At 38.1% G+C, this 26,260-nt stretch overlaps 1 protein-coding gene across 6 annotated transcripts in view; it reads left to right on the plus strand.

The window, feature by feature from the left end:
• Nucleotides 1–320: 320 nt before the first annotated feature.
• The window catches only part of CNTNAP4 (contactin associated protein family member 4), a gene marked incomplete at both ends in the record, with an annotated part of 248,388 nt that continues 222,448 nt past the window's right edge, over nt 321–26,260 (plus strand). For all 6 annotated transcript variants that reach the window (XM_079799313.1, XM_079799316.1, XM_079799318.1 and 3 more), the window contains one exon: nt 321–408. In XM_079799313.1, the coding sequence (XP_079655439.1) occupies nt 321–408 (88 nt within the window). The remainder of the gene's footprint in view (nt 409–26,260) is intronic.

The raw sequence follows: 26,260 nt of genomic DNA on the forward strand, positions 1-26,260 counted from the left end.
TCAATTTGTGGGACCGCTGCTGCGAGGAGTGGGCGTGGCCTCGGCGGCATGGATGCTTGTTAGGAAAGACGCTGGGTGCTGGGTGCTTTTTAGTGAGGAGTCAGGGCTGTGGTGTGTGTGTGCACCCGCGCGCGTGAGAGAGAGAGAGAGAGAGAGAGAGAGAGAGAGAGAGAGAGAGGATTGGAGAAAGGAGGGAAGGAGGGAGTAAGGCTGAGAGACCCAGAGGTGCTGAAGACAGAACTGGCAGAGGGGCTGCGAACAGGACTGGAGCGCTGGGAGAGCCACTCAAGATCTTTTGGGGGAGCCCGATAAATGTGAACATGGGGTCAGTCACCGGAGCTGTCCTCACGATGCTACTACTTCTGTCATCTACTCAAAACTGGAGCAGGGTCAGAGCGGGGAATTCCTGTAAGTACACAGCAAATGGTTTAAACTTGCAGGGGGGGCTCTTCCAACTTTCATTCTGTTGTTTCTATGATGATTATTTGCAATTGATAAAGCATGTTGCCCTAAATGAAGCATCACTTAAACCTTTTGCAAATATGCCTGGGTTTACACCTGTCTTTCCTCTTGGTCTGGTCAAAATATGCAAAGTCTCATTTCTCTTTTTGTCTGTGAGCAGAACCTTATCCTGTCGTTTTTGAATATTCATTGGGAAAGCTCAAGTTCTAGTAAAAACATTAAATTAGCATCTTAACCAGGGAATAGCCTGTGAATGTCTCCATTTCTTCCTTTCTTGGGATTACTGAATTTTATTGGAATTATGTCTAACAAGAAAACAACTGGCAGACTTTCCATTATGCTGCATTAGCTGAGATTTCTGAAGTTTGCAGTTTGGCAGACGGATTGCTGGTTGCATCTTTAAAATGATGCCAGGCTCATAACTGAAATGCACTGCAGGATTCAGGAGCGGACTTGGTGGAGGTGAACCTCAACATTAGGAGCTGTGCCCTCACAGCTGAAAGGACCAGGCCAGAGCACTCCTGGAAGAGGGGGCTTGAGTCCTCACTTCGCTAAAGGAAAAACATGCTGGTGATTTTTCCAAAATAGTATTCTTCAGTGATTTGAATTTTTAACTTTAGAAATTTGCGATTGAATACTCTGATTCTGAATCGATTCAAGGAAAATGTATAAAGATCATATTTCTAATTTAAATACGACTCAAAATAATTTGGCAGAAACTCCCTATATCCACTTTTTACTAGAGATAGAAAAAGTTTTAAAAGTTGTATTTGGCTAAAAAATGTCTAAATGGAAGAATTTCCCCCTGTTTGATTAATGATAAACAAGCTCTGAAAATACAACTTTTCATCTCTCCTGGATTTTAAAGGGAAAAGCTCATTTGCTTTTCAAGAAAGGAGTATGGGGCCTGTTCAGGGATTTATTTTGCTGCTGTGTAACCAGGTTTAGGTTGGGGTGGTTACAAATAAAGCCAGTAATAACAAGGTGTTTGCTATGGCACATCCCTTGAGTACACTAAAGTGCTCTGGTATGGGAAGAACATTATAAACACCCTTACTGGGTACAAGTGAAATGTCCATTTATACTGCATGGCTACTGTGATTGTGTGTTTGCATTCACTATTAGCTCATTTAAAGGCACGGTGTATCTTATCATTCCGAAAGAAAGAGAACTTCACTCAGATGCTGCACTGTTTCAGATTCAGTTTTAATTTGGGTCAGAAGAATCGAATGAGTCAGTAAAAGATGCATATTGCTACCTAGTCAAAATCTTGGAATGCTGTAATGGTGGCATGTGACAAACATTGCATCAATCAAACGAACAATAACAACACAAGCACACACAAAGTTTTGTAGAGAAGGCATAAATAATTCATCCTCCAACTACTGAAGTTCAACAAAAAAGGAAAGCACTAGAGGTCACTCTTACAATGTAATGCACATCACTTGCAGCATCCTTCCCTTAGTCTGGCCTGCATGCAGTCGTGTCTTTTCAATGCACCACCCGTATTTAGGTTTAAAACATATTGATGTAATTGATTGGTCTACTAGTTGTTTACATTTGTTTGTTTTCTTGAGGTCTAATGAAAGGCAGATCAACATTAAATAGCTTTCTTTTGAAATATATCTTCTTAGTACAGGAAAGATGAGTGGCTGAGGTCTGAGGAGAGCAGATATTCATGGGTGCTTAACTCTGGCTGAGTCTGTCTCGACACTTAAAATTTGAATCCTGGGTCTGTATTCTACCAGCCTTGGTTTGTTCTGGAAGTATTTTAATGTTTTTTCAAACATTTGATAAACTTAAGGAACCTATAAAATTTTAAATTGTTAGGAGTATTAAATATGCAAGTTGGAGTTCTTGGTTACCATATGTTGAGTTGACAGTTCTTAAAGTGTCAAAAATACAACTAAATGACTTCAGATAATTAAAGTTGCATTTAGTAATTTCTTTTTAATATCTCTTTGGCAGTGTGATTTGCAGCAGTGTATAAAAAATAAAAAATTATTTTCCAATTTTTATTTTATCTTAAAATATTTAGTAAGTTTTTTTTTTAAGGAAGGAAACAAAGTCTACTTATTACCAAGGTACTTTATATATTTTATCCTTTTTGGAAGAACAAACATACATGTTTACCAGCAAGATTGGGAATTCAGTGTATGGACAAGTGACCATCAACCAGCATAGCATTTTTTAAAGTGTTATACAATAACTTCAATAATAATTATTCTGAACAAGGCATTATATTAAAACATGAATCAATCTTGAATACCAATATTAAAGCAGAGAGAACTGAATATAAATAAAGGAAATGAAAGGGCAGTCTTTCAGGTGAGTAACAAAGGCCTTCTCCCTTTATTTACATTGGATTCACCAGGAGCAAGTCTGTTATCCCAAGTGAGCCCAAGGCTGCATGTGAGAGCTTTCCTGGGACAGGACTCTGTGAGCCGAGGGATTAGGTGCACTTCAATTTGAATGTTAGTTGATCTGATTAATCAACAGGGAAACTACATTAGGAGGATTCTATGCAAACAAACACACATACACACACATACATGTTCATGTATATGTACAGGGGTGGGCAAAAGTATATTTACAGTTGTGAGTATGCAAAACAGAATTTATTCTTGTAATATTACTTATTATAATAATGTCCATGAAAACAGCTGTAAACCTACTCTTGCCCCACCTTTTTTATGTTCATGTGTATATGTGTATACAAATATATATAAACCACCAGACCCATGTGCTTACATTTTTGGTGTTTCTACTTACTCCTCTTCTGTCAAAGGTTAAAATGTGTTGAAAGGACCACATTCTTTGCCTACTAGTGCCCTACTTGACATTACAAAAGTAGTGAACCAGCCCCAGGTCTTTCCTCTTTGTTCTGGTGAAGATGAGTTTGTTATTATTTGGTCCTTTTCATGAAAATGTAGAGACAGATTCCTATTGAAGGGCTTGGTCTTTGAGAAGTTGCACAGGCTGTTGGTGTCTTCACTTGCTACTAAGAGACATGCCCTGAGAAGGGAGTCATCTCTTTATTTTATAATTGTTCTTATGAACACACAGTTTCTTTCTGACCATTAAGATGTTGTTGGGGATGGGGTTGACTTGCCACAGAAGGAACAGTTGTAAGTAGTAAGGTAACTAGTAGTTTTGCTTTCATTTTTATTCTTACAGATTATGTAATGGAGGCTCTCTGGCCTCAGGTATACTGAGCCTTACTCTGAGATTAGTTACTGTTCACCAAGTAGCATATGAATGACTTAATTAGAAGTTAACTTCTCCCTGCATTCTCTCTTTTCTCTAACTGATATAAAGGCTATACCTGATAACTACCCTGAAGGAAGTACTAAAGAATCTGTTAAAATCAGCATACATAAAGGTGATTGCTTAAGCAGAGGATCATTCCTGTGGAGTCTGGAATACACCTGGATAGATCCTCAGATTATTAAAACACGATCTTGGAATTCTTTCTAAAGCAGCTTCTTTCCTCCTCTTCCCCCAAATTCCTGTCCAGAGCAAGAAAGAACTAGAATATAATAATAAAGTACTGATAAAATAATAATTATATGATGCAGTGCATAAGTAGCTGGGCTGTAGACATAAAGGTGAGCATGCATGTAGACTCACTTTTCTAATACCAACAGTGATTTTCATTAATTTGGTGCATTCTTCCCACTCCTGAGTGCATGCATCCTCAATCATTTTCATAGGAACAGCCTCTAGCTATGTGGTTGCTACAGCTCATGGCTAGCATGGTGATCAAACATATGATTTTCACATATCTAGTGCTTACCCTAAGTAATAAACATTTTAATGTTTTCTAAAATTAATTTTGGAATTTGTATCACATAGAAATAATTCCTTAATGGGAGTGAATCACTACATCAAGATTGAATTAATTTAACTCTTGAATGAAAACAAATTAATAGAACATCAGTTGTAAGATAATGTAATATTTAGCTCAAAGGTTGGTAAAATACGGTCCATGGGACAAATTTGACCCACTGCTTGGTTTATATAGCCTGTGAGCTAAGAATGGTTTTTACATTTGTAAATGTTTGAAAAAATTAAAAGGAAAATTATTTGTGGTACAAAAGAATTATGTAAAATTCAAATTTCAGTCATCTGTTTTTTTCATTAGTAGACATGTATGGCAAAAATTCATGCTCAGTTATTATTTTGCTTTGAAATTTATCAATAAAATTTTCTTAAAACTGATTTCTCTCTTGTTATATAAGGACCTATATAATATTCTTTTAAATTGTTGATTTTGATTTAAATAATATACAATATAATATAATGACGAGGCATGGAGAGTATACAAATTATACTGCTATGATGAACTTTAATTATCTAGTACACAAATACATACTTGTAGAGTTCTGGTTCAGAAGGTAATCACTAGAGTTGCCACGAACTATAACAGAAGAAATCTTCCAGTTAATATCTTCCTCATAAGTTTCCTTTTAAAGGCTTTATTGTTCAGAAATCTTGTTATTTCAGTGAGTATAAATAATTTGTAACTATTTGTAAAGTTTCAGCAATTTTGGTTGCTAAAGGGGCACTTTCAATCTCAAGTAATCCCATTAGTATAAGAAATTCAATGAAGTGTATAAGTAATTGCATCTTAGATATTTTGACTATGAATTCTGTTGCTATTTTATATTTTCATGAGTATAAAATATTCTACTCCATACTAATGAGAAACTCGCATTTGGGATCACCGATTGTATGAGGAAAATGATCTCATTGGAAGTGTTTTCTTGTCCTGTGACTTTTAGAGTAATAGCTTCCTAGAAATTCTGAAATTGGCAAACTTTCTAGAATAAATTGAAAACTAGATTTTCATTTAAGCACTGCCCACTGAGAATTAATAATACTGATAGGTGCCTTTTACATACCCATGCCAAGATAATTAATTTTTATGTAAATGCCTAGTCTATTTGGAATTGTATTTATTTTTCATCTACAAGAACTGATGATTGGCCTCATTTTATTTACATTATACTCTTTACTACAGTGTTTTTAAAAATTTTAAGTTAAAAACTATAATGGGATATATTTTAAATTTTCTTTTCATTGAAATTCAATTATAACATACTTTTTACCAAAATTTACAGACGTATGTTAAAATAATTTATTTTTCATAATACTGTTTGTAATGTTTCATCTCTAATAAATATTTATGTCTTTAAAAAGACCAATTTCCAAATCAGAGACAACCTAGGACAGTCTCATAGAGTTCACTGAAATGCGACTTACTCTGAGTGTCAACAAGAATTGTGATGGGGTTTATGACTGTTCACTCTGAATAGACAATAAGAGATAGTGACACTCACATTACATGTTTCTAATTTTTTAAAAAAAATAGAATATCAGTCCTGCTTGACAAATACCTATTTTTCACAATTTGATACTATATTTAGAATTTGAATCCTTTTTATCTTTGATAAATCAATATTTGGGCATTCATATTGTCAACTAATGCATCCTATGACCTTTAGGTTGGATAAATCAATATTTGGGCATTCATATTGTCAACTAATGCATCCTATGACCTTTAGGTTGCCAAGTAGTTAGGTTATCCAAGAAGTCCTTCATGATCCTTTCCAAAAATCTTTTGCTTTCCAGTGATTGGAAGTTTACAGAATGGCTTAGCCCCTGAAAACAGTAGGAAGAATAATAAGGATTTTTCCAATTTGTTACATAAATCCTGGATATGTATATTCAGATTGGTAGGTAAATATTTCTGGTGAAAATAATGCAGGCTTTGACCAGATTTTTCCAGTGGCCTGGTGTTTCAATTATTGCTTAGTTTAATTTTTTTTTCATTTTTATTGATTTAAAAATTGTTGCCTCAATAATTTGTTTAGTATTTATCTAGAATCATTGCAATTTTTCCAAGTTAACTAGTATAATAGAGAATGGTGAATCCATTAGAGAATATGTGCTTAAAATAGGAGATGCTTCATGAATTAACCACATTTATGAGGTGAAATGATCTGTGTTGTTGGTGGTGGTGGGAGTGGGGTAAATTCTCATAGAATAATAATTGCTTTAATTGGTATTTCAGTTAGAAACTTTTAGAAATACTCTTTAATGAACACATCTTTGAAAACAGGTCTTGAATTGTAGCATCAAATGCTAAGATAAGTTGATTTTGGTTACTTTAAAAATAAAAATCTCAAAAAGAGAAATAAATGTCCCAAAGTAAATGCAGAAAAAATTATGGAGCTTTAGTAGACCTGTGACTACCACTGAAAAGTCCTTCTTAAAGGAAAAGTAAATTCATCAAACAGCCCCACTTAACTGAGTATGCTTAAGTGAAATAATTTACCCTGAAGATTGATATTGTAATTTGAAGGCTTTGAGTTTCTTTAAAATGGTTTAAAATTTTTTGAGAAAAAATATAATTTACTTATAACTCTAAGTTACAATAAATTGCATTTCTAAATAACAGATGTCATTGACCATAGGGTTATTTTTTTTAGTTATATTTTTGGGGAAATTCTTATGTATGAGATTCCAACATTTCAATTTTTTTCAATGAGTTCTAAGGCTGTGATTGTCTGCATATCCTATATAATAAAAGCCTAATATGCAAATTCACTGCTCACTATGATGTGTGCAGACCACCAGGGGGCGGCGTGGAACATGGCCGGTGTTGGTGACCTGGCGCTGGTAGTGGGTGGCAGTGGAGGAGCTACTGGCCCCAATGTGCCCCAGCAAGAGTGGGACCCCAGCAGGATGGTGGAGCAGGTGAGCGGGCAGCACCAGGCCAAGGTGGGTGTGAGCAGGGGCCTGATTAGCGCCCCACAGATGGCGACCAGTGGTGGCAGGAGGGGGGTCCCCGGGGGGGGGGGGGGACCCGGCCCAGATTGATTGTCCCACAGATGGTGACCTGACCGTGGTGGCAGCAGGGGGCAGGGGGCCCTGGGCTGGGACAAGGAACTGGGGGTGGGTGGCAGTGAACAACCTCCTGTGGCACCCGGGCAGGGGGCTGCAACCTCTCGCCAGCTACCTGAGGGCGGGGGTTACGGGGTTGGAGGTGCAGTGAGAATGCAGGGTGTCCACCGAACTTGCTCTCACTCTCCCGGGATGCCCTCCCCTGGGATGCCAGGGCTCGCGCGCCAGGGAAACCCCTATGCTCAGGTATCGGGTGCCCGCAAGGAGCCCGCCCCGCACTCGTGTGGACTCTTCTGGGTGAGCTGGGCCGCAGCCACCTGGACCACAGGGCCTGGACTGCAGGGGCTGGTCTGGCTCCCCGTGGGTTCACGCAGGAGCCGGTCTGCAAGGCCATCCGGGAGAGAGCACACTACCTGCCCGGCTTCCGTGCGGCACCGTTGGGCAGCCCAGAGGCCCACACTGCTCTGGGCATCCAGCTATGCTCACCACAACTCCACATGGGGACTCAGGCGTGGTGACTCACGTGGAGGAGGGCGTGTGGGCCCTCGTGCTTCGATTGCTGGCCAGGCCTAGGGACTGCATCCATGCGCAAATTTTGTGCACCAGGCCTCTAGTGTGTGTGTGTGTGTGTGTGTGTGTGTGTGTGTGTGTGTGTGTTTTCCCCCACACTAGAATTATTGTTCCTTGTTTATAATCTAGGAATTTAGCCCCTTCTCAGTGCTGATTGCTCTCCAAGGTCCTGGTTACTTGTTGGTAAGGACCAAATCTGAGATGCTACTGCACAAGTGAAGATATTTTCCATTCCCAGTTGACTTTTGGAGGATAAAATTTTCTCCCAAAATATCTTTTGCCAAGGTATTCACATACATGGTACCTGAAACTAAACTATTATGTAATAGAAAAGAATACACATGCAAAATCCATTATAAATTATCATTATTGCTTCAGTTCTCCTGAGTAAAATGGGTATTTGGAAGAGGAAGAGTATGTGTAATTTTTTTCTCCCATTGAATTTCCATCATGCTTCACGGAAAAGTGGTACTCTGCTAATAAAACTGGAGAAATAGCATAACAGGAGGTAAAAATGAGCCTGTTTATGTTACAGTTAATGAGTCATTCCAATGTAATAATTGGAAAAGTGAGTGAAGCCTGAAAACATTTGACATCTTAAGTAGTTTAAAATTAGTAACTATAAAAATTTTTAATGCCATAAGTATTTAATAGAGAAGTGATGAAATTTACCTCTAAGGTTTTTAAATTACAAAGGGAAAAATGGTATGATATGTATCAGTTGGCCTAAAGCTCTAATTACTTTTTTTTTATTAAGTACTTCTCATTACTTAGCAGTGCTCTACAATAAGATATTATATACTTTTCGATTGTAAAAGACATATTTGTATCTGTAACCACTTCTTTCCCACTGGCAATTATGGTACAAGTGAGGTCATAGGCTGATATTAGTTTAGAAACAGCATGTAAATATATAAATTTACCTGCCTTCCTCAATTACATTTATTGTGTAGTGTTTAGACAAACTATAACCTGTAATTTTATTACTTGACATACTCTGCAGTTACAACCTGTACAGAGATATTTTTAAATAGATTTTTATTGATTTCAGAGAGAGGGAGGGACAGGGAGAGAGAGATAGAAACATCTACAATGAGAGAGAATTATTGATTGGCTGCCTCCTCCACGCCCCCACTAGGGATTGGGTCTGCAACCTGGCCATCTGCCCTGACCCAGAATTGAATGGTGATCTCCTGGTTCAAAGGTCAACATTTGACCACTGAACCATGCCAGCCAGGCTGTACAGAGATATTTTTAAATGCCCTCTGAATGAGGAAACTGATAAACTCTCCTTGAAATTGGAGTTGGTAGATGCCTGGATGACATTGAACAGACATTTGAACCCGTGCCCCCCAACTGAGAGCCCCAGGTTTTCCTGTCAATAAAAAGTAATTACCTTTGCTGTACCAGACCCAAGGGAGAGATTTTTTTTTTTTTGGAAAAATCTGAGGAAATTAAAATTCCCTCTGGGCTAATAGCTTTGCTCCAAAAGATGGAATATATGTTTAGATCTTCAAGACTTGTCTTTAGCTTTCAAAGTTATTAATATATGTTTGTCTTTTAAAATATGTTGATCAGCAGATAACCAAGCAAAAGGAAGAAACTAAATTGAAAATAATCTGTAAGGGAAATGAGTTGCTGAGGTTAAATTGTCATTGTCATTTTGTGTGTGTGTGTGTGTGTGTGTGAGCTCATGTGTGGCATGCATATACTGAAAGATTTTGTGGGTAGAAATTGGGGAACAATCCATATTGGTAGAGAAATGGAAAACATTGCCCCTATGTGGCACATTTTAAATGATATTTGGAATAACATAATAACATTCTATATTCCAAATAATATATAATTTGTTGGAATATAGAATATGATTGTTTCTTATTTGTTACCATATCAGAATAGTCTTCAGTATGGTTTTAACACAGTATGTGGGATTTTAACATAGCAAGAGGCCTTTTGGGATCCAGTTTAAACTCATCCTCAACAGAGGGGAGAGGGACAGGTTGCCCTTTTTGATCGCCAAGTGCTTTATTTTCTAGGGTATGACATGAAGACCTCAGGGTTTGCAACACTTACCTCGACTTCTATTCATTCCCAGGGTGCTAGTGTTTCTGAACACGGCAGTGACAGCAGAAAATTGCAGGAGAGATTTTGGCTTTAAAACCACTAGATAAATTGAAGCATAATTCAACTCTCAGAGACAATGCCGTAAAGTGATACTGGTACCAAGAGAAGGGCATTATAAACAAAGTTTAACATTGTTCCCATCATTCACTTTTAGCTGGGAATTTTGGCTGACGTTAAACAAAAAGAATCTATCTCCGGGGCAGGAAGTTGCATGGATGCTTAGCGATCCTCATAATTAAGGATTTATAATACATATTTACATTTGCCATGTTTTAGATGTTTGGGACTTAATTAAAAGAACATTGCTAAAATAAAAGCAATTCTATCTAAAGTGGTGGTGAGGGAATTCTGTGCAAGGTTATGAAGCTGCTCAATTAGGCTCTTTTGTTCCACTGTGTATATGATTTCTGTGCTTATTTGAACTGTTGTACATTAACGTAGAGTCTGTATTATAATCCTGTGAAGAAAACTTCACGTGCCTGTAAAATGTCCTAACACAATCTCAACTATCATAACACGTGTAACTTTCCCAAAACAAACAAAAGAGGGAGATAATTTGGGAAAAATACTCGAACCCATTTAAGAAAGCAAAGAGCAAACAGTGAAGATAACATATCGGTTCCTTAAAATCGTGGCATCCTACAGGACCTAATCACAAAATTCACAAAATGGAACATGATAAAATATTTCATAGGCAAACATCTACCAGAGAAGCGAAAAATGTAGGCTAATAAAAATGTGGTGTAGAATTGTAAGTACTCAGAATAAAATGATGATCACAACAATTTGCTATGCTTGACAGATAGACCTGAGCTGTTTACTGGTGTGGCCACATTCATTCCTTGAAAGCCGAGCTGCACGCTGGCCTGTGGAATGGTCTTTCTCAGTGTCTCTCTGTAATTGCAACATGAAATAGATTAGCATGAAAAGAATGTGTGTAGTATCATTAATCACTGCACCATTCTCCAGAGAAGATGCTGGCAGGGCTCTGTTTTTCTGAGTTAGCAAAATTGAGCCTTCCGTGATCATTTTCCTCTTTCATTCGCCTGGATGTGAGGATGGCCTGGCTGTGGCATCTGTCATCTCAGTGATTGCCAGGGTTGGTTTGGCTGGTACAACGGGAGAGGCAGCTGTCCCCTTCCTCCCGCACTCCTTCCTGGGATTCCTATTCCTTCCGTTCCATATCATACCATATTTTTAAATACTAGACATTTTATCATATTTTAAGGTAAGTTTTCTGTGATGCATTGATAGCACCTATTTTAAGGTTTTCATCCAAAAAGAAAGCAGGTCTTGCTGTGCAGATATTTAATTGTTAGGTGTTTTTAGCCCTAGTTCAGACTTGTTAGCACAGCAAACAAAATACCTTCCTCCTCATTCCTTTGTCATCATCTCAATCCTGCCCTGACCCCATGTCCTTTAGCCTCTATCACGTGGCCTTTACGTCTGCTATTTCCTTTGCTGGCATTGCCCCCAATCACTTATTTCTGAATCCTCCTGGAAAACTTCTGCACAAAGCAAGTATCACCTCCTTTCTCTATGGAGTCAAATTTGGTCAAACCACCTCAACTCTCACCATTCTCTTAGCAAAAATTCCATAGCACCTCGAGTGTTCACCTGTTCCTGCCCTAACATAGAGTAAAAAACTGATTGAAAAATGTCTCTTTTAGAAAACTGTAACAGCTTCGAAAGGCAAAGGTATTATCTTAATCATTTCTGTATCTGCAACACCTAGCACAGTGCCTGGAGTAGAGAGGCCATTCAGTCAATGTGGAATTAACACACTGATAGACAGTTGTTTTTTTCCAGTTGAAGCACACGGCACACGCACACACATACACACACACACTCACACACTCACAACATGAATGGAAGCAGGCTAGATACATTGGAGTATTGTGAGTTAGTTTAATGATGAACAAGTCATTTTGATTTAGAAGACCATTAATTTTGCTGTTTTTTAAACTTTATTTGGCTTTGTACTTACTTTATTATATTTCATTTACTTAGGTTTCATGTTTCATTCCGGTCTATCATAATCCATTAGGATACATATTATCATGGCCAACTTACTCTTATTGTGTCTTGCTGTCTCTCTTCCCCTCCCCGGCCCCTTCTTATTTATAGGCAATGTAATTTGATAGGCCACAGTATCAAATCCTTTGGCCAGAGGATTCTCGATGGACAGAGGAACAGTACATCAAGAGTGTAAAGTCGGAAGGGCATCTTCCTCCTTCGGGGCCGTCCTGTGCCTCTCCATCTTGGGGCACCTCCCAGGGCATCTTCTTCAGTTTGGAAAGTTGTATTGCAAAGTTCTGTCCACCTGCCGGGAAAAACGTAAATTTCTTCATGTCTCTTGGACGTCATTTCCTTCATGTTGGCCTTTATTTTACATTTTCCCACTTGAAGACCCTTTTCCTTTACAGAGAGTATAACAAAATTAAACTTAGTTTTCCTTTTCTGCTTCATCATTAATTTTAATCAGCTCAACAATAACCCACAACGTCCAGACCAACTACATCATTAACTTCAGAAAGTGTTCCTGCAGCTTTCCTGCTCTTCTTTTGCCTACAAATGTACACAAAACTTTTTTCATTGCCTTTAGCAATTTTTACAAGCACTAATGAGTTCTGTACGTTTATTTTCCTCTTTAATTGCACACATGTTCTTTTTTAAATGATTTTCCTGTAAAACTTTATCACTTTTTAAGATACCTCTCCTGTTTCTTCCCCCTATTGTATACCTTTGTGATTATATAGTTCATAGCTTTCTACACATGTTGACACGCATCATTAATAATGAAAAATGTTCCTTTTGCATTGGGCTCCGTGGACTATAAGGTGGCGGAGTGTGCCTCACAGGCCTGTGAGGCAGGCATTGGTATCACTGTTTTACAAACAGGAAATTGAAAATTAGGAGGTCCTTCCAAAGCCACTGAGTAAGGAAGAATGGAGCTGAGGCTTGGACCGAGGTTAAGTGAGGCCAAATTCCTTGTACTTTGAAATGCAACACACTCACTTCCTCCAGAAGCCTTTAAAAGCATCTCCCCTGAGTATTAGAAGCCACACATGCCTGTTCTCAGGGTTCCCTCTCTGGTCTGATAAATTCTAAGGTAAATGCTGCTTTATTCCAAGGAGTCTGTCCCAAGCTCTTCCTTACTGGTCTGAGTGAATGTACTCTGAGCCCCCTTGCTTCTTGGTACCCAAAGACCTAGCCACTCGATCCAAATTCCTTCTTGGGGTCAACAGTTCCATGAACAGAGTCTAAGGGGCTGAAACAGCTCACATCACAAAGAAAACCCAACTTCTTTCTGCGAGATTGCAATACACGTGACCCAAGGCCCTCTGACAATATCGTTTCTTCCCTCCGCAAGGCAAAACTCTTTTCATTGACAGTCTTGTTTCTTTCCCTCTCCATGTTCCGGGCTACCCTCCCTTTGGGTGATGTATTTGTCTGCTAGGGCTGCCATGACCACAAAGTACCACAAACTGGGTGGCTATACAGCAGTAGCATATTTTCTCAAAGTTCTGGAGACTGGAAGTCAAAGATCAGGGTTCCCACAGGGGTGATTTCTGGCAAAGCCTCTCTTCTTGGCTTGCAGAAGGCTGTGTCCTCACATGACCTTTCCTCTGTGTGTGTGATCAGTTAGAGATCTGTGGTGTCTTTTCACAATTAGGGCCCCACCCTTATGTTCTCATTGAACCTTAATGATCTCCTGAAAGGCCCTGTCTCCAGATATAGTAATATTAGAGGTCAAGGCTTCAATATATGAATTTATGGGGGACACAATTCAGTCCATCACTGGTGTTCTCCCTGTTGCAATTGCCTGAATAAAGTGACTTTTCTCTTAGCATTTGGAAGAATTTTTGAAAATTTAAGAGCAGAGATATTGCTCTTACTGATTGAAACTTACCAAGTGAGTTAAGTTGTCTTTCAGTTGACTTTCTCTTTGGTGGGGTTGCTGGGATCCCATGTGGCGTGTTTTCATCCATTGGCTCCCAAGGCCTGGTTGCCATGAGGTGGGACCACTACTCTGTCCCTTCTCTTTATTTCCTTTTGTCTTCACCTGGAGCTCTCCAGCTGTCTCTACCTGAGAGTTTCAAAGATCCCTTCAAGGTGTGCATCTTAATGATGCAAAAAGAAAATGCCTTCCCATGATTTCCCAACAGTTTTATATCTTTGAAACAAGTCATTTTCTTTGCGTGCATTATTCTATGCCGAATTCTCCTTCCAACGAGTCTTAGAGATACACAGGATGATAATTTACTGCCCTTTATTAAAATCACCTCTTTATTGATCACCTACACTCCCACAGCAGTTATCATAAATATTATTTTATCCTTTTCCAAATCACGTTTTCCTTTATGTTCCCAGGCCCTGGTTGTGTTGCAGTTTGCTCTCTGTGTCTCTCATGTCCCTTTCCCAAAGTTGATTTTGCAACCTGTTTTCTCTATCACTTCTCCACTTCAATCTGTAGATCGCAGAGCACATGGATTCTCTCTTTCTTTCTGTGATACCTTCTATGAGTAGCCCACAAACAAACAAACAAATAAACCATAAACAAAACAAGCAATCATCATTCTAAAGACTTCTTTAAATTCAATTTAAAATTTGCCTAATTTTAAATTTGTAGAATGCCCTCCTCATATCGGGAATTGGGACAGATGTTTACCATACATTATTTCACTCAATCTTAACACAGCATCTGTTCACACCCAGTCATTTCTTTATGCTTATTTTCCCATCCTCTCCACTGCATTTCCCTTGTGGCTTAAATAGTCTTTGTATTTGTCTCTTTTAATGGCTCATAGTAACCTGTCAAGTGGATGTGCTCTTATTTAAACAGTCCTCTATTTTGAACGAATTGGTTGTTCATTGACTTATTTTTAAATTCTCTTGGTCTATCAATATCTGCTTCTAGTTGTATATGGTGTCTTAAGAGTCTTTTGTTCTCTGAGATCAGAGTATCTTAATCCACTTACAAATGTCAATGTCATGAAGTGTTCAATTTCTCTGTCCCACTTTGGCAAAAATATAAATTTATTTTGGAAGGAGATATTAAAGTCATAGCTGTCTTACACCCTTCTCTTTCCTGCTCAAGAATTTATAACACTTAACGATGGTTCTATGTTTCTTCTAGCAGTATCACATGTTCAAACATGAATCACAGGTGGTAGGTAGAGATTGCCATGTTTGACAGATCTCAGAAGTGCATCTGTCACCCTCCAGGAAACCCGCTCACTCATCAATTGGTCTTGTCAGTTATACACACAGCCGTCTCGTCTCTACAGCCTTTAGCAGAAGCATCAATCATCCCTACATGTGTCCTTCTCAGGAGCTCCAGTCCTGTGGCCTCTGATGGGCAAATGCAGGTTTTGGTTGTAACCGTGAGCCTAATGTCTTCTGCGGAAGGCGGGAGTCACTATTTATGGAAAGAACCTCTTAGCTGCTATATCACTCCTCCCTTAGATTTTGATTTTCTTCTGAAACCTTAGAGTTTTGTCTTCCTTTAAAATTTTTTTTATACTTTCTCCTGTATTTTTTGAGAAAAATGTCAACATCTCAAGAAAACAGACTAGTATTTCTCAATACTTTCATTCATAATCAGGGAAAGCAACCTATATTTTATGAAGATCACAATGAAAAAGAAAACACTTGAGATTTACAATTTTGAATGAGAACTCTGTTTCCATTGGTAGAGTGAGTCAGTCTCCCAGAGAGTAGATGATTCCCTGAAATATCTGATATGCCTTTGATTGGGTTTCCTCATTAATCCTGATCCCTTATTTAAAAAAGAAAAATATCAGAGACATGCAGGGCACTTTGTGCCTTACTCTTTCTTTGACTGGTGACCCCTATTCATCTAGCCCAGCACTCTTTATAGTTATGCCCGGGGCTCTTAATTTTCCTACTTTTTTACTCACAAGCAATACGCCTCACCTTTAAATATCTGCTCTATCAAACAAAGCAATGAGATTATCATTTTAATAATATTTACTTTGATATAACAATATTGATGAGCTGCTTTCTTGTCTCCTTCCTATCTTCCTGATTACACAAGTAAAAATTATTATAGGAAAGTGATTTTGTAGGGCATTGATAAATTGGTTCTAAAATGAATTTCTCCTTCATTTGAATAATACATTTTTTAGGTGGACTTCTGTGATTCTTCACTTAAGGCAATTTTTCACAATGTATACTTTGACAGCTTTATAACTATTTGCTTGGAACTAATTGGATATTGGTGAAAATAAATGTATTTAATCACACATTTCATATGCTAGATACAATACCAGGTGAAATACTACAAGCAAATGGCTAATGCTAGAGTTGAAATTTAATGCATCTCTTAGAATCAGACTATCTTTATTAAAAAATACAATTGATGTCCTGAACTGAATGTAGTGTTTTCAGCCTAGTAGTTTGAAGTGAGAGTTGTGATCAGCTTTTATTCTTTATGTGTAACAGACATTTCTTAAGCTACACATTCTTCTAAAAGGAAGAGACGGAATAGAGGAAGTCCCTGTCTGTCTACCCACTTAACATTTTAGGGTTCTGCTTATTTTCCTAATGGTGCTTCCGGCCATTCAATCTCTAAAACAGCTCTATGTGGATTTTTTGTTCAGGGTAGTGGGTAAAATCGTAAATCCCTGCCATTCAGGGATCAAAACAAAATGGGGAAGACAAAAAATATGCCTTAAAGTAACTCTAATAAAAAGCAGACTATGATACACAATCTACTTCAATCTAGATTTCTGATGTAATACCATTCTGATTTATTTGGTAACCTATGTATTTCCTCTCGTTTCCTTTAAAAATCAATAAATGACCAGTAGTATTACTAGAGTTGATATGAGTTTTTATGGTTTTCACTGACTGTGAGTTGATAGTTTGGATATTTATTCCTATGAATTGCAGTAGATGAATATGTTCCCTGTTAAATGAACTCTGTAGTTGCAGACTTTGGGACTCTGCTTATTTTTCAGTTGTCATTGATGATTCAGAGAATTATACCTAAGAAAGAAATACTAGCTAAGTCTATTCTAAGCATGTTTAGTGAAGTAATGTTTCATTCCCTGAAAGTATTTGATTTCATACAATTACTTTTCACTGGGTTGGGTGATTGTTCATCCAGCCTATTAAAGCATTCCTTATCCTTGTGATTTCTGAGGCTTCTTGGGGTTTCATCTTACTCTGCTCATTTTATTCATTTATTCACTCAACCAATATTTAGTTAGCCTCTACAGTGTGCTGCCTATCATTGCACGTCTTCAGCATCAGTGATTTTGAAATGTCATAATGGTTGGAATCAGTAATTCCTGTCAACAATTGAGAATGGAAGTTTTGACTTCCAAATACATAATACTTTTGTGATTAGATTCTATGCCTAAGGTTTTGCTTTTTTTTTTTTTTTAAGCAAAATGTACAGTACTGTTCAGGTTGCTTTCAAGGTCGCCACTGTTAGTACAGGCATAGTTCTCAATGGATGCTTTGGCTAACTCTTAACCAGCCTACGCTAGGCTTAAAGCTCAGCTTTCTAGTTCCGGAGCAAAGCCCAGCGCACCATGATAGGTGTGATGGCAGAATGTAATACAGGGCATTTGGGGTGGTTATAGGCAGAACATCAGAAAAAGCTGTTTTTCTTTTTGCATCATTAAGATGCACACCTTGAAGGGATCTTTGAAACTCTCAGGTAGAGGCAGCTGGAGAGCCCCAGGTGAAGACAAAAGGAAATAAAGAGAAGGGACAGAGTAGTGGTCCCACCTCATGGCAACCAGGCCTTGGGAGCCAATGGATGAAAACACGCCACATGGGATCCCAGGAAGGGGAAGAAGGAGGAGGAACGTTCCAGTTAGAAGGATCCCCGCAAAGGCATGGAGTTTTTGCTTGCACCTCAAGTAGTCTAGAAGGACTGGCTGAAGGTGAGATGTGATAGCAGCAAACACTAAAGAAATAGTTACAAAGTGGCCAAGTCATGAGGAGTCCTGTATATAAAACTAAGGACTTAGTATTTTACCCAGAATCTTTAAAGAGTCATCTTAGTATTGTGTTATGGGCACACATGTGTGTGACACTAATTAGATTTTCATTCTGTAAAGTTAAAACTCTTGGCAAAATGAAGGGTGGGAATGAGGAGGGAGAGGAATGGAGTCTAACATGGGAATATAGAAAACAGATGTTTAACTGTTGAGTTAATTCATATGAGAAGCAATAAGAGCTACAGAATAGCCAAGAGAGTGGCAATGGTGATCAAGAGCAGGCTGCAGACTTCTCCCATGTGAACGTGTGAGACTGATAGTGTCCTGGCTGATTGAAATCAGAGATACATGAGAGCGAGAAGAGATCAGTTCCAGTTGGTGGCTTTTACTTTTGTTTATTTCTTGTTTATCTTTTTCCTTCTCGACAAAGAATCATATTTAAAGTTTTTTTGAGATTGTGTGTGATACATACAACACAATCTTTTATAAAGATTCATGCTGTGCTGATATATTGAGTAAAATCTTTCTGAAATAAGGCTCACTCAGAATACTTGCAGGCATTGCCTAAATGTCCTTGCATTTATTGACATCTCTTATTTTTGTCAGGAACAAGAATATATCCTGAATTAATGGTTTCATGAGCATTCTCCTTTCCATAACTGATAGCTATGATGTTTTCCTGTCTCTCAATCAAATATCTACCTCCGTTCCACCCATTTGGCTCAATTAGTGGAGACTCAATACTTGCTCCTTATGACAAAAGGCTGAATTCCTACAGTTGAGTTGTTTAGATGCTTCAGGACAAATAGAGTCTGGATTGAAATACCTGTCACTTAATGTGTAAGAAGAGGACCTAGGTAAAATGGAAAAGCAAAGTTGATTAAAATTTATAATGTGCGCTTCAAGTTATGTTTAATTAAGCATTTACCAAATGACTGCCATGTTGAAGCGTATAGAAAACAGGTACATAAAGATGCATAGCCCAGCTGGCATGGTTCAGTGGCTGAGCATTGACCTATGAGCCAGGAGGTCAACTGCTTCTGCACATTCCCAGTCAGCTGATCAATCTATTTCATCATTGATTCTTTCTCATCATTTATGTTTCTATCTCTCTCTCCCTCTCCCTTCCTCTCTGAAATAAATTATGTATGTATATATATATATATATATATATATATATATATATATGTATGTATATATATATACACACATATATATGTGTGTGTGTGTGTGTGTGTGTGTGTGTGTGTATATATATATATATATATATATATATATATATATATATATATAATTTAAAAAAGATTCATAGACTCTGTTCCCAAGTGAGAGAGGGGGGGGGGGAGGAAAGAGGAGGGGAGGAAAGGGAAGGGAGGGAAGGGAAGGAGAAATGATACAGTTCATTATGATAGTACTAAATGTATTATTTTTGGAAATGCCAGCATCATTTTGAATCCTTTTCTTTTTCTGTATCCAAGGATTCAGAACCATAGGTGAATGCTTTTAAATTATTGACCATATTCAATACCTCTAAGCATTGAGAAGAGCCGAGGTAATTGCCCCTCCAGAGAGCTTTCATTCTCCAGTGTGTTGTGCAGTGTTACACAATCTCCTGAGATTTAAAAATGTGTGGCAGGAAACATTTGAGGCTTTCAGTAGCTCTCCAGTGGCAACTGTGACATTTTAAAAATATGCCACTGGACATATGCAGCTATGAAGAAAAACCCAGAAGGTTTTTACTCAAAGTTGTTAAGAAATAACCTTTACTAATTTATAAATGAACTCAGAAGATTTATGGAAAATAAGAAGGAACGCTCTTTTTTTTTCTTTTTTAAAAAAGTACTTTAGTATTTTGAACATCAGAATTTCAAGTATAAGAACACCAGTAACTGGTCTTTAGAAAGCTATTTTAATTGATGATACTATTTAGCAAACTCTTCTTGGCTATTTAGATTTCAACGTTACAACATAATGGTTAGAGAACCATCTACTTTACAAAGTTGTGTCCTTGATATTTCAGGTCCCCACCTGGCACCATACATAGTTATGACAATATTGTTGACTGTATTCCCTATGCTGTACTTTACATCCCTGTGACTGTTTTGTAACTGCCAATCTGTATTTCTTAATCTCTTCACCTTTTCTGCATAGCCCCAACTCCCCTCCCCACTGGCAACCATTAGTCTGTTCTCTGTATCTATGAGTTTGTTTCTATTTTGTTTCTTTTGCTCTTTAGAATCCATATATATGTGAAATCATATGATTTTTATATTTCTCTGTTTGACTTACTTTACTTAGCATAATATCCTCTAGGTTCATCCATGCTGTCACAAATATGTGATTCCATGATTTTTTATGGCTGACTAATATACCATTGTATATATATATTTACCACAACTTTTTAATCCACTATTTATTGATGGGCACTTGGGTTGCTTCCATATCTTGGCTGTTGTAAATATGTATTACACTATTATTTAATTGAAATTTTGTTTAAAACCAGCAAACATATATTTAAAATTCTGTTAGATAGGAATGTGCCCTACCAATTAAACTCCCTACATTGCAAAGAACTTGAGGTATTGAATGAACTATAATAAAAAGATGATTACCTATATTTATTTTTATTCAAGTATAATTATTTTTATTCAATATATGTAATTGTACTTGAATATATTTAATTTATTATTGTAGCTCTAAAAAATAAAAAGGACCCATTCTTCCATATGTGCATATTATGAGTCAACTTACAATGGAAATTAAATTCTTAGTACTGAGGAAGGAGATGATAATTTTACAGGAAAATCTCAACTCCAATCTATCATTTAAACTTCCCCAAAGTTAATTTAAATACATAGTCATCCCTCAATATGCATAGAGGAATGGTTCCAGGACCTCTGAGGATACAAAAATCTGACAATGCTCAAGTCCCTTATATAAAATGACGTAGTATTTGCATATAACCTATATTTGCATATGGGCTACAGCAGGCTGGGCCTACACATCACTTCCTCGTGTGGATTCAGCATAGTGCTTGGGCATGTGGCAAATTCAAGTTTTGCTTTTTGGGACTTCCTGGGATTAAAAAAATTTTTTTTTAGCCACTGTTGGTTGAATCTGCAAAAATATGTGTGTAGATTGGGAAGGAGTAGGTAGTGCAGAGATGATGTTCAAATGGAGTTTGTACTGTATTGATTTCTCTTTCCCGGTTGTAACTCAGTGTTTTCTAAACCTGGTAGAGATTTTCAATGTTACTTATTACAGTGTCTTATCTGCAAAAAGTTAAATAAGCCAACTTTTTGCAGGTGATGTCTGGAATATCATTGATGCACATTTAAAGAAATATCACTACGGAGGATATACAGGGGTGGACAAAAATAGGTTTACAGTTGCAAATACGTGAAACACAGAGTTTATTCTTGTACTGATTATTGTATTATTTATTTGTATTGCAACTATAAACCTACTTTTGCCCACTCCTGTATTCCGTTGTTGTCTTCTATAGAGAGAACCTTGCCTATCCCACATCATGTACACTTAAGACAATATACTCAATGTACTTGCTTAAATAACTCAAAAGTTCAGGCAGTCAAGTGGGATAGTGGTGCTGGTAGTACAGTCATTAAAAGTAAATATGTTGAATGGAAAAAAAATAAGCCCAAAGCCTTCAGCAAGAAATTTAAATTCTCTGACCTTTAATTTTATATCTGGATGATGGAGACAGTATCTTCCTTACTGGGTTGTTGTAAGACTTTAACCTGGCTGGGACATAGCATGTAATACATGTAGCTATTATTGCTATTAGCATTTTTTTCTAGAGGGCTCCAGTTAAAACATCTTTGGTACATTGGCATGGATCAGTTCACCCTACTAATGTGATAAATGTTGATAAATGTGAAGTCAATTTGTAGTAATATGACATATGTCAGGGAAGTATCTCAGTGATGGTTCAAGGAGGGTGTATTTTACCTGGAAACTTCTGAGGGTGTATTTAAGTATTTGTTTAAATACATAGTCAACTCAACAGCATTTTGTAGGAACTAACATGAAAATGATAATGCATAGACATCATAACAAAGTAAAACTTATACAACATTCTTTGTAATTCCAGTTAGGTGTGAGTAGAATTATACAGAAAATTAGCATAAAAAAGCATACATTTTGAATGAGACTGTTGAGTTTTGTCTTTTATTATGGGAATTATCGGTTTTTAACCATGGTAGTCTTGAAAAGCAAAATGACATATCATGTCCACTTGTATTATTATTATTATTATATTAAGAGCTCTAAAGATTATCTTAGCTAATTATTTTAAGTTCTAAAGTCAAATGACAAAATATCCAAAGATTTTTTTAAAATGGTGTTTTGAGTCTAAAAGTAGATTATGGTGGGATATGCAAAGCAATTAAGACATGTGTCTTCTTTTTAAATAATTTATGGTCTAATTCAAGACATGGTACATATATCTAAGATAATATTAACAAGTAATATAATGAGTAGTATTTGCAAATAATATGGGAACTCATATACATTGGAAGACCTGGAAGTAAATGACTTACCAGTATTTGGTTTAGTCCCAAAGGAATGTTACTAGGATGTTGGGAGTGTTACAATTGTTTTAAAAAAAGATGAAGGACTAGAAACATTAAGGTGCAGCCTACCATCTCATCTAAGGCTTGGAGAGAACTGACATGTTTGTGAGCAGAGTTTAGATCCTTGTAGCTGAGGCCGTCAATTTCTTGCTTACTGTAAATCTGTGACTGTTCTCAGCTCTTAGAGGCCCCCCACCATTTCTTGCCATCTGGCCCTCTCTACAACATGACAGTTTGCTCCTTCAAGGCCAATGGGAGCCACTTCACTCATGCTTCATGTCTTCTCTGACTTCTTTGTGTCTCTGACCTTTAAGACTTTTTGAAGGGCTTGCCTGATTAGATGATGTACACTCAGGATACCTATCTTCCCTTTCAGTATCTAAAGGTCAACTAAATGAGGCTCTTAATTAATTAACTACATCAGCAAAACTGCTTTTGCCATGTAATGTAATCATAGGACTGACATCCCATTGTATTCACGGGTTTTGCCTGTGCTCGAGGGGAAGGGGTTTTACAAAGTGTCTGCAAGGGAGTGAACTATTGGAGTCATCTTAGTATTCTGCCTACTGAGGGCTCACACACTTGGCTCTGGGGCCTGTGCCATGATGTTACCTCTGTTTAAGGAGATGAGGTGCTGGAAACTTCCAAGTGTCCTTGAAATAGTGGTGGTTCTTTGGTAAAGGTGTGGCTTTGTTGGAAAGAATGAGTTTCCAGAGATCACCTGTTCTCTGGTTAACTAATCCCTGCTCAGCTTGCTTTTAACTAAATTGCGGAAATCCAGGTGGAAATATCCCCCCATCCCCAGGTCCACAGAACTTGTCTCTTGCTTGATTGCAAAATCCAACACAACAACTTAGGAAACGAAATGGAAATATCCTCCATTTAATTTCATGTTGTTACTCAGAGAAGCTCATTATTTCTAACTGGCTTAGTTCCCACCCTTAGTTAGAAATAGCTGGTCATTAAAATAGCTTTATGAATTCACCTACTAAAATGCATTTATCTGCAGAAAAATTCCCTATTACTATGTAACATTTAAGCCTTCATCTTTGAGTGTGATATTTTGAGATAGAAATAACAACTCTCAAAATAATTTAGTAATAAAATGGAGTATTTGTTCACAAATGTCGAAATATCATCTAATATGACTAGAATAGGCATTGAATTGAAGCTTACCCAATTTTCCCTCCAGGAATCAAAGTCTAAAACATGGCAATTTCAGGTTGAAACTACCAGTTAATGGAAATGGTACACACTTAGGAGGTCATTGTTGCTGTACTGCATGCACACGTGACTTAGCTGAGCATAGCATGAATGCTCTGACCGTTCTAACTACAGCATCAAGCTGTCCAACTGAAGAGATGCCCCATGTTCTCTGAATTCCTTTCCACTTTCCTTATGAATCATGGCTGCTCAATTTCTGCATCATGTGCAGTCTTCAATTCTATTTTTCTGGAGTAAATGAAACTACTCTAAAGCCCAAGAGATAAAAGAAAAAATATGGCCTTTTGGAGCATTAAAAAGTATTCCTTAATAGGAAAAGAATGCATCACAAGGACATTTTACTTCTTTTATTTAGGTTAATAATTCTGTGCCTATTTTTTTTTTTTAGAGGGATGGATAACAGTGTGGTTAGGCATGCTAAATACTGCCTTCTCTTTTTTTCTCATTCTCAAGGGATCATTCTTATAATAAGATTTCATAAAAGATATCAAGTTAAATTTTATTCAGTTCCAAGTCTTGATTTTTTTTTAATTTCTAATAATAACCACATAAGGTTGCAATTACAGACACTTGCATGTATTTACTATACTCCAGGTACCAGTATTCTTTATATGCTAATTCATTTAATTTTCAGAAAGCCCTGCTTACCTTAGTATGAACATTATTCTCACTTAGAGATGGGGGAAGACAGTTTAAATAAAGTTCTGAAGAACAGTTAGTAATTCTCAGAGTCAGAACTTGAGCCCATGGAGGATGGCTTTGAAGCTAAACTTGTAATCACTATGGTATGCTACTAGTATGTTCTGTCTTCTGTGCGAGGTGACAATTAGCACATGATGCTGACCCTCCAGACAAATTCATCCCAACAAGTAAAGACTCAGACCAGCTGCAAGGTGCTGTAATAATAGAAGCCTGTTTAGCTCAAGTTGGGACCTGCCAGAGGGATGGGAGTGTGCTGACTCTTTGGAGGTGTATCATAGAGAAAGGGGAGCCATGTCTGAGACTTGGAGAAGAAGCAGGTGGTCAAAATAGAGAGCAGAGCCCTGGCTGGGTTGATTGGAGCATCATCCCATACACCAAAAGGTTGCCAGTTCGATTTCTGGTCATGGCACATACCTAGGTTGCAGGTTAGATTCCCAGTTGGGGCATGTATGGGAGGCAACTGATGAATGTTTCTCTCTCACATCAATGTTTCTCTGTCTCTCCCTTCCTCTTTCTAAGCATATCCTCAGGTGAGGATTTGTTTTTTTTTAAAGGAGAGAATAACATGTCTCAGCTTTATGCATTGAGGAGAGGATTGGGATAGTCATTTTTAAAATTTATTTATTTTTTATTAAGTTTATTGAGATGACATCTATCTAATAAGAGGGTAATATGCAAATTGGTTGGGACACCATCACATAACGACTGATCAGCAGGCTGCATGAGCAGCAGGCATGGGTGGGAGGGGACTTGCAGTGTCAGGGATGGGGACAGGGGAGGTGGGGCCTGGTGAAGGGCGGCCTGTACTCCCCGCATGGCGGCGGCAGCTGTGAGTGTTCCTGATGGCCACTGCCGCTGTGAGGGCCCGAGGCTCAGGCAGTGAGGGCCGGGCGAGGCTCAGGCAAGCCGCAGTGGCTGCGATGGCCGAGGCTCAGGCAGCCTTGCAGCCAGCAGTGGCAGCAACAGAGGCATGATGGGGGCGTCGCCTTCCCCTGATCGCAGGGTTGTCTTCTGCAGAGGGATGCCAGAGGCAGCAGCAGCAAGGGGGTGATGGGGGCAGTGCCTTCCCCTGATCGGCTAGTCACGTCCCGAAGAGGGAGGCCAGACTGTGGCTTAAGACATCCCCTGAGGGCTCCCGGACTGTGAGAAGGGGCAGGCCGGGCTGAGGGACCCCTTCCAGTGCACGAATTTTTTGCACTGGGCCTCTAGTTGGTTAATAAGATTATATAGGTTTCAAGTGTACAGTTCCATGATACATGATCTTTGGAATAATCTTCCAGGTGACCTTGGGAATGATACAGGCTTGTCTATCTGAAATTATATTCCATTTCTAACTCAATGACTTATTCATAACAGTGGGAAATATTTTGAGCCACAGAATCTGATCTGGAAAAAATTTCATGATTCTACACTGATAGGTTGGTAACTCTGGTAGGCAGAGTAATGGCCTTCCATGGATGTCCACACCCCAGTCCCTGGAATTACCCAGGTGGCCCAGTGAAATCATGAGAATCTTTAGAAGAGGGCTACAGGAGAGTCAGGGAAGGAGATATAATGGGTGGGAGCAGATATCAGAGGGTTGCGTGGAATGAGGTCAGCCTCTAGAAGCTGGAGAAAGGAAAGAAACAGATTGTTCTCTGGCGCTTCAAGAAGACTTTAGCCCAGTGAAAGCAATTTTGGATTTCTGATACCCAGAAC

Source organism: Cnephaeus nilssonii (genome assembly GCF_951640355.1).
Source record: "Cnephaeus nilssonii genome assembly, chromosome: 20".
In the NCBI taxonomy this organism is placed as follows: domain Eukaryota; kingdom Metazoa; phylum Chordata; class Mammalia; order Chiroptera; family Vespertilionidae; genus Cnephaeus; species Cnephaeus nilssonii.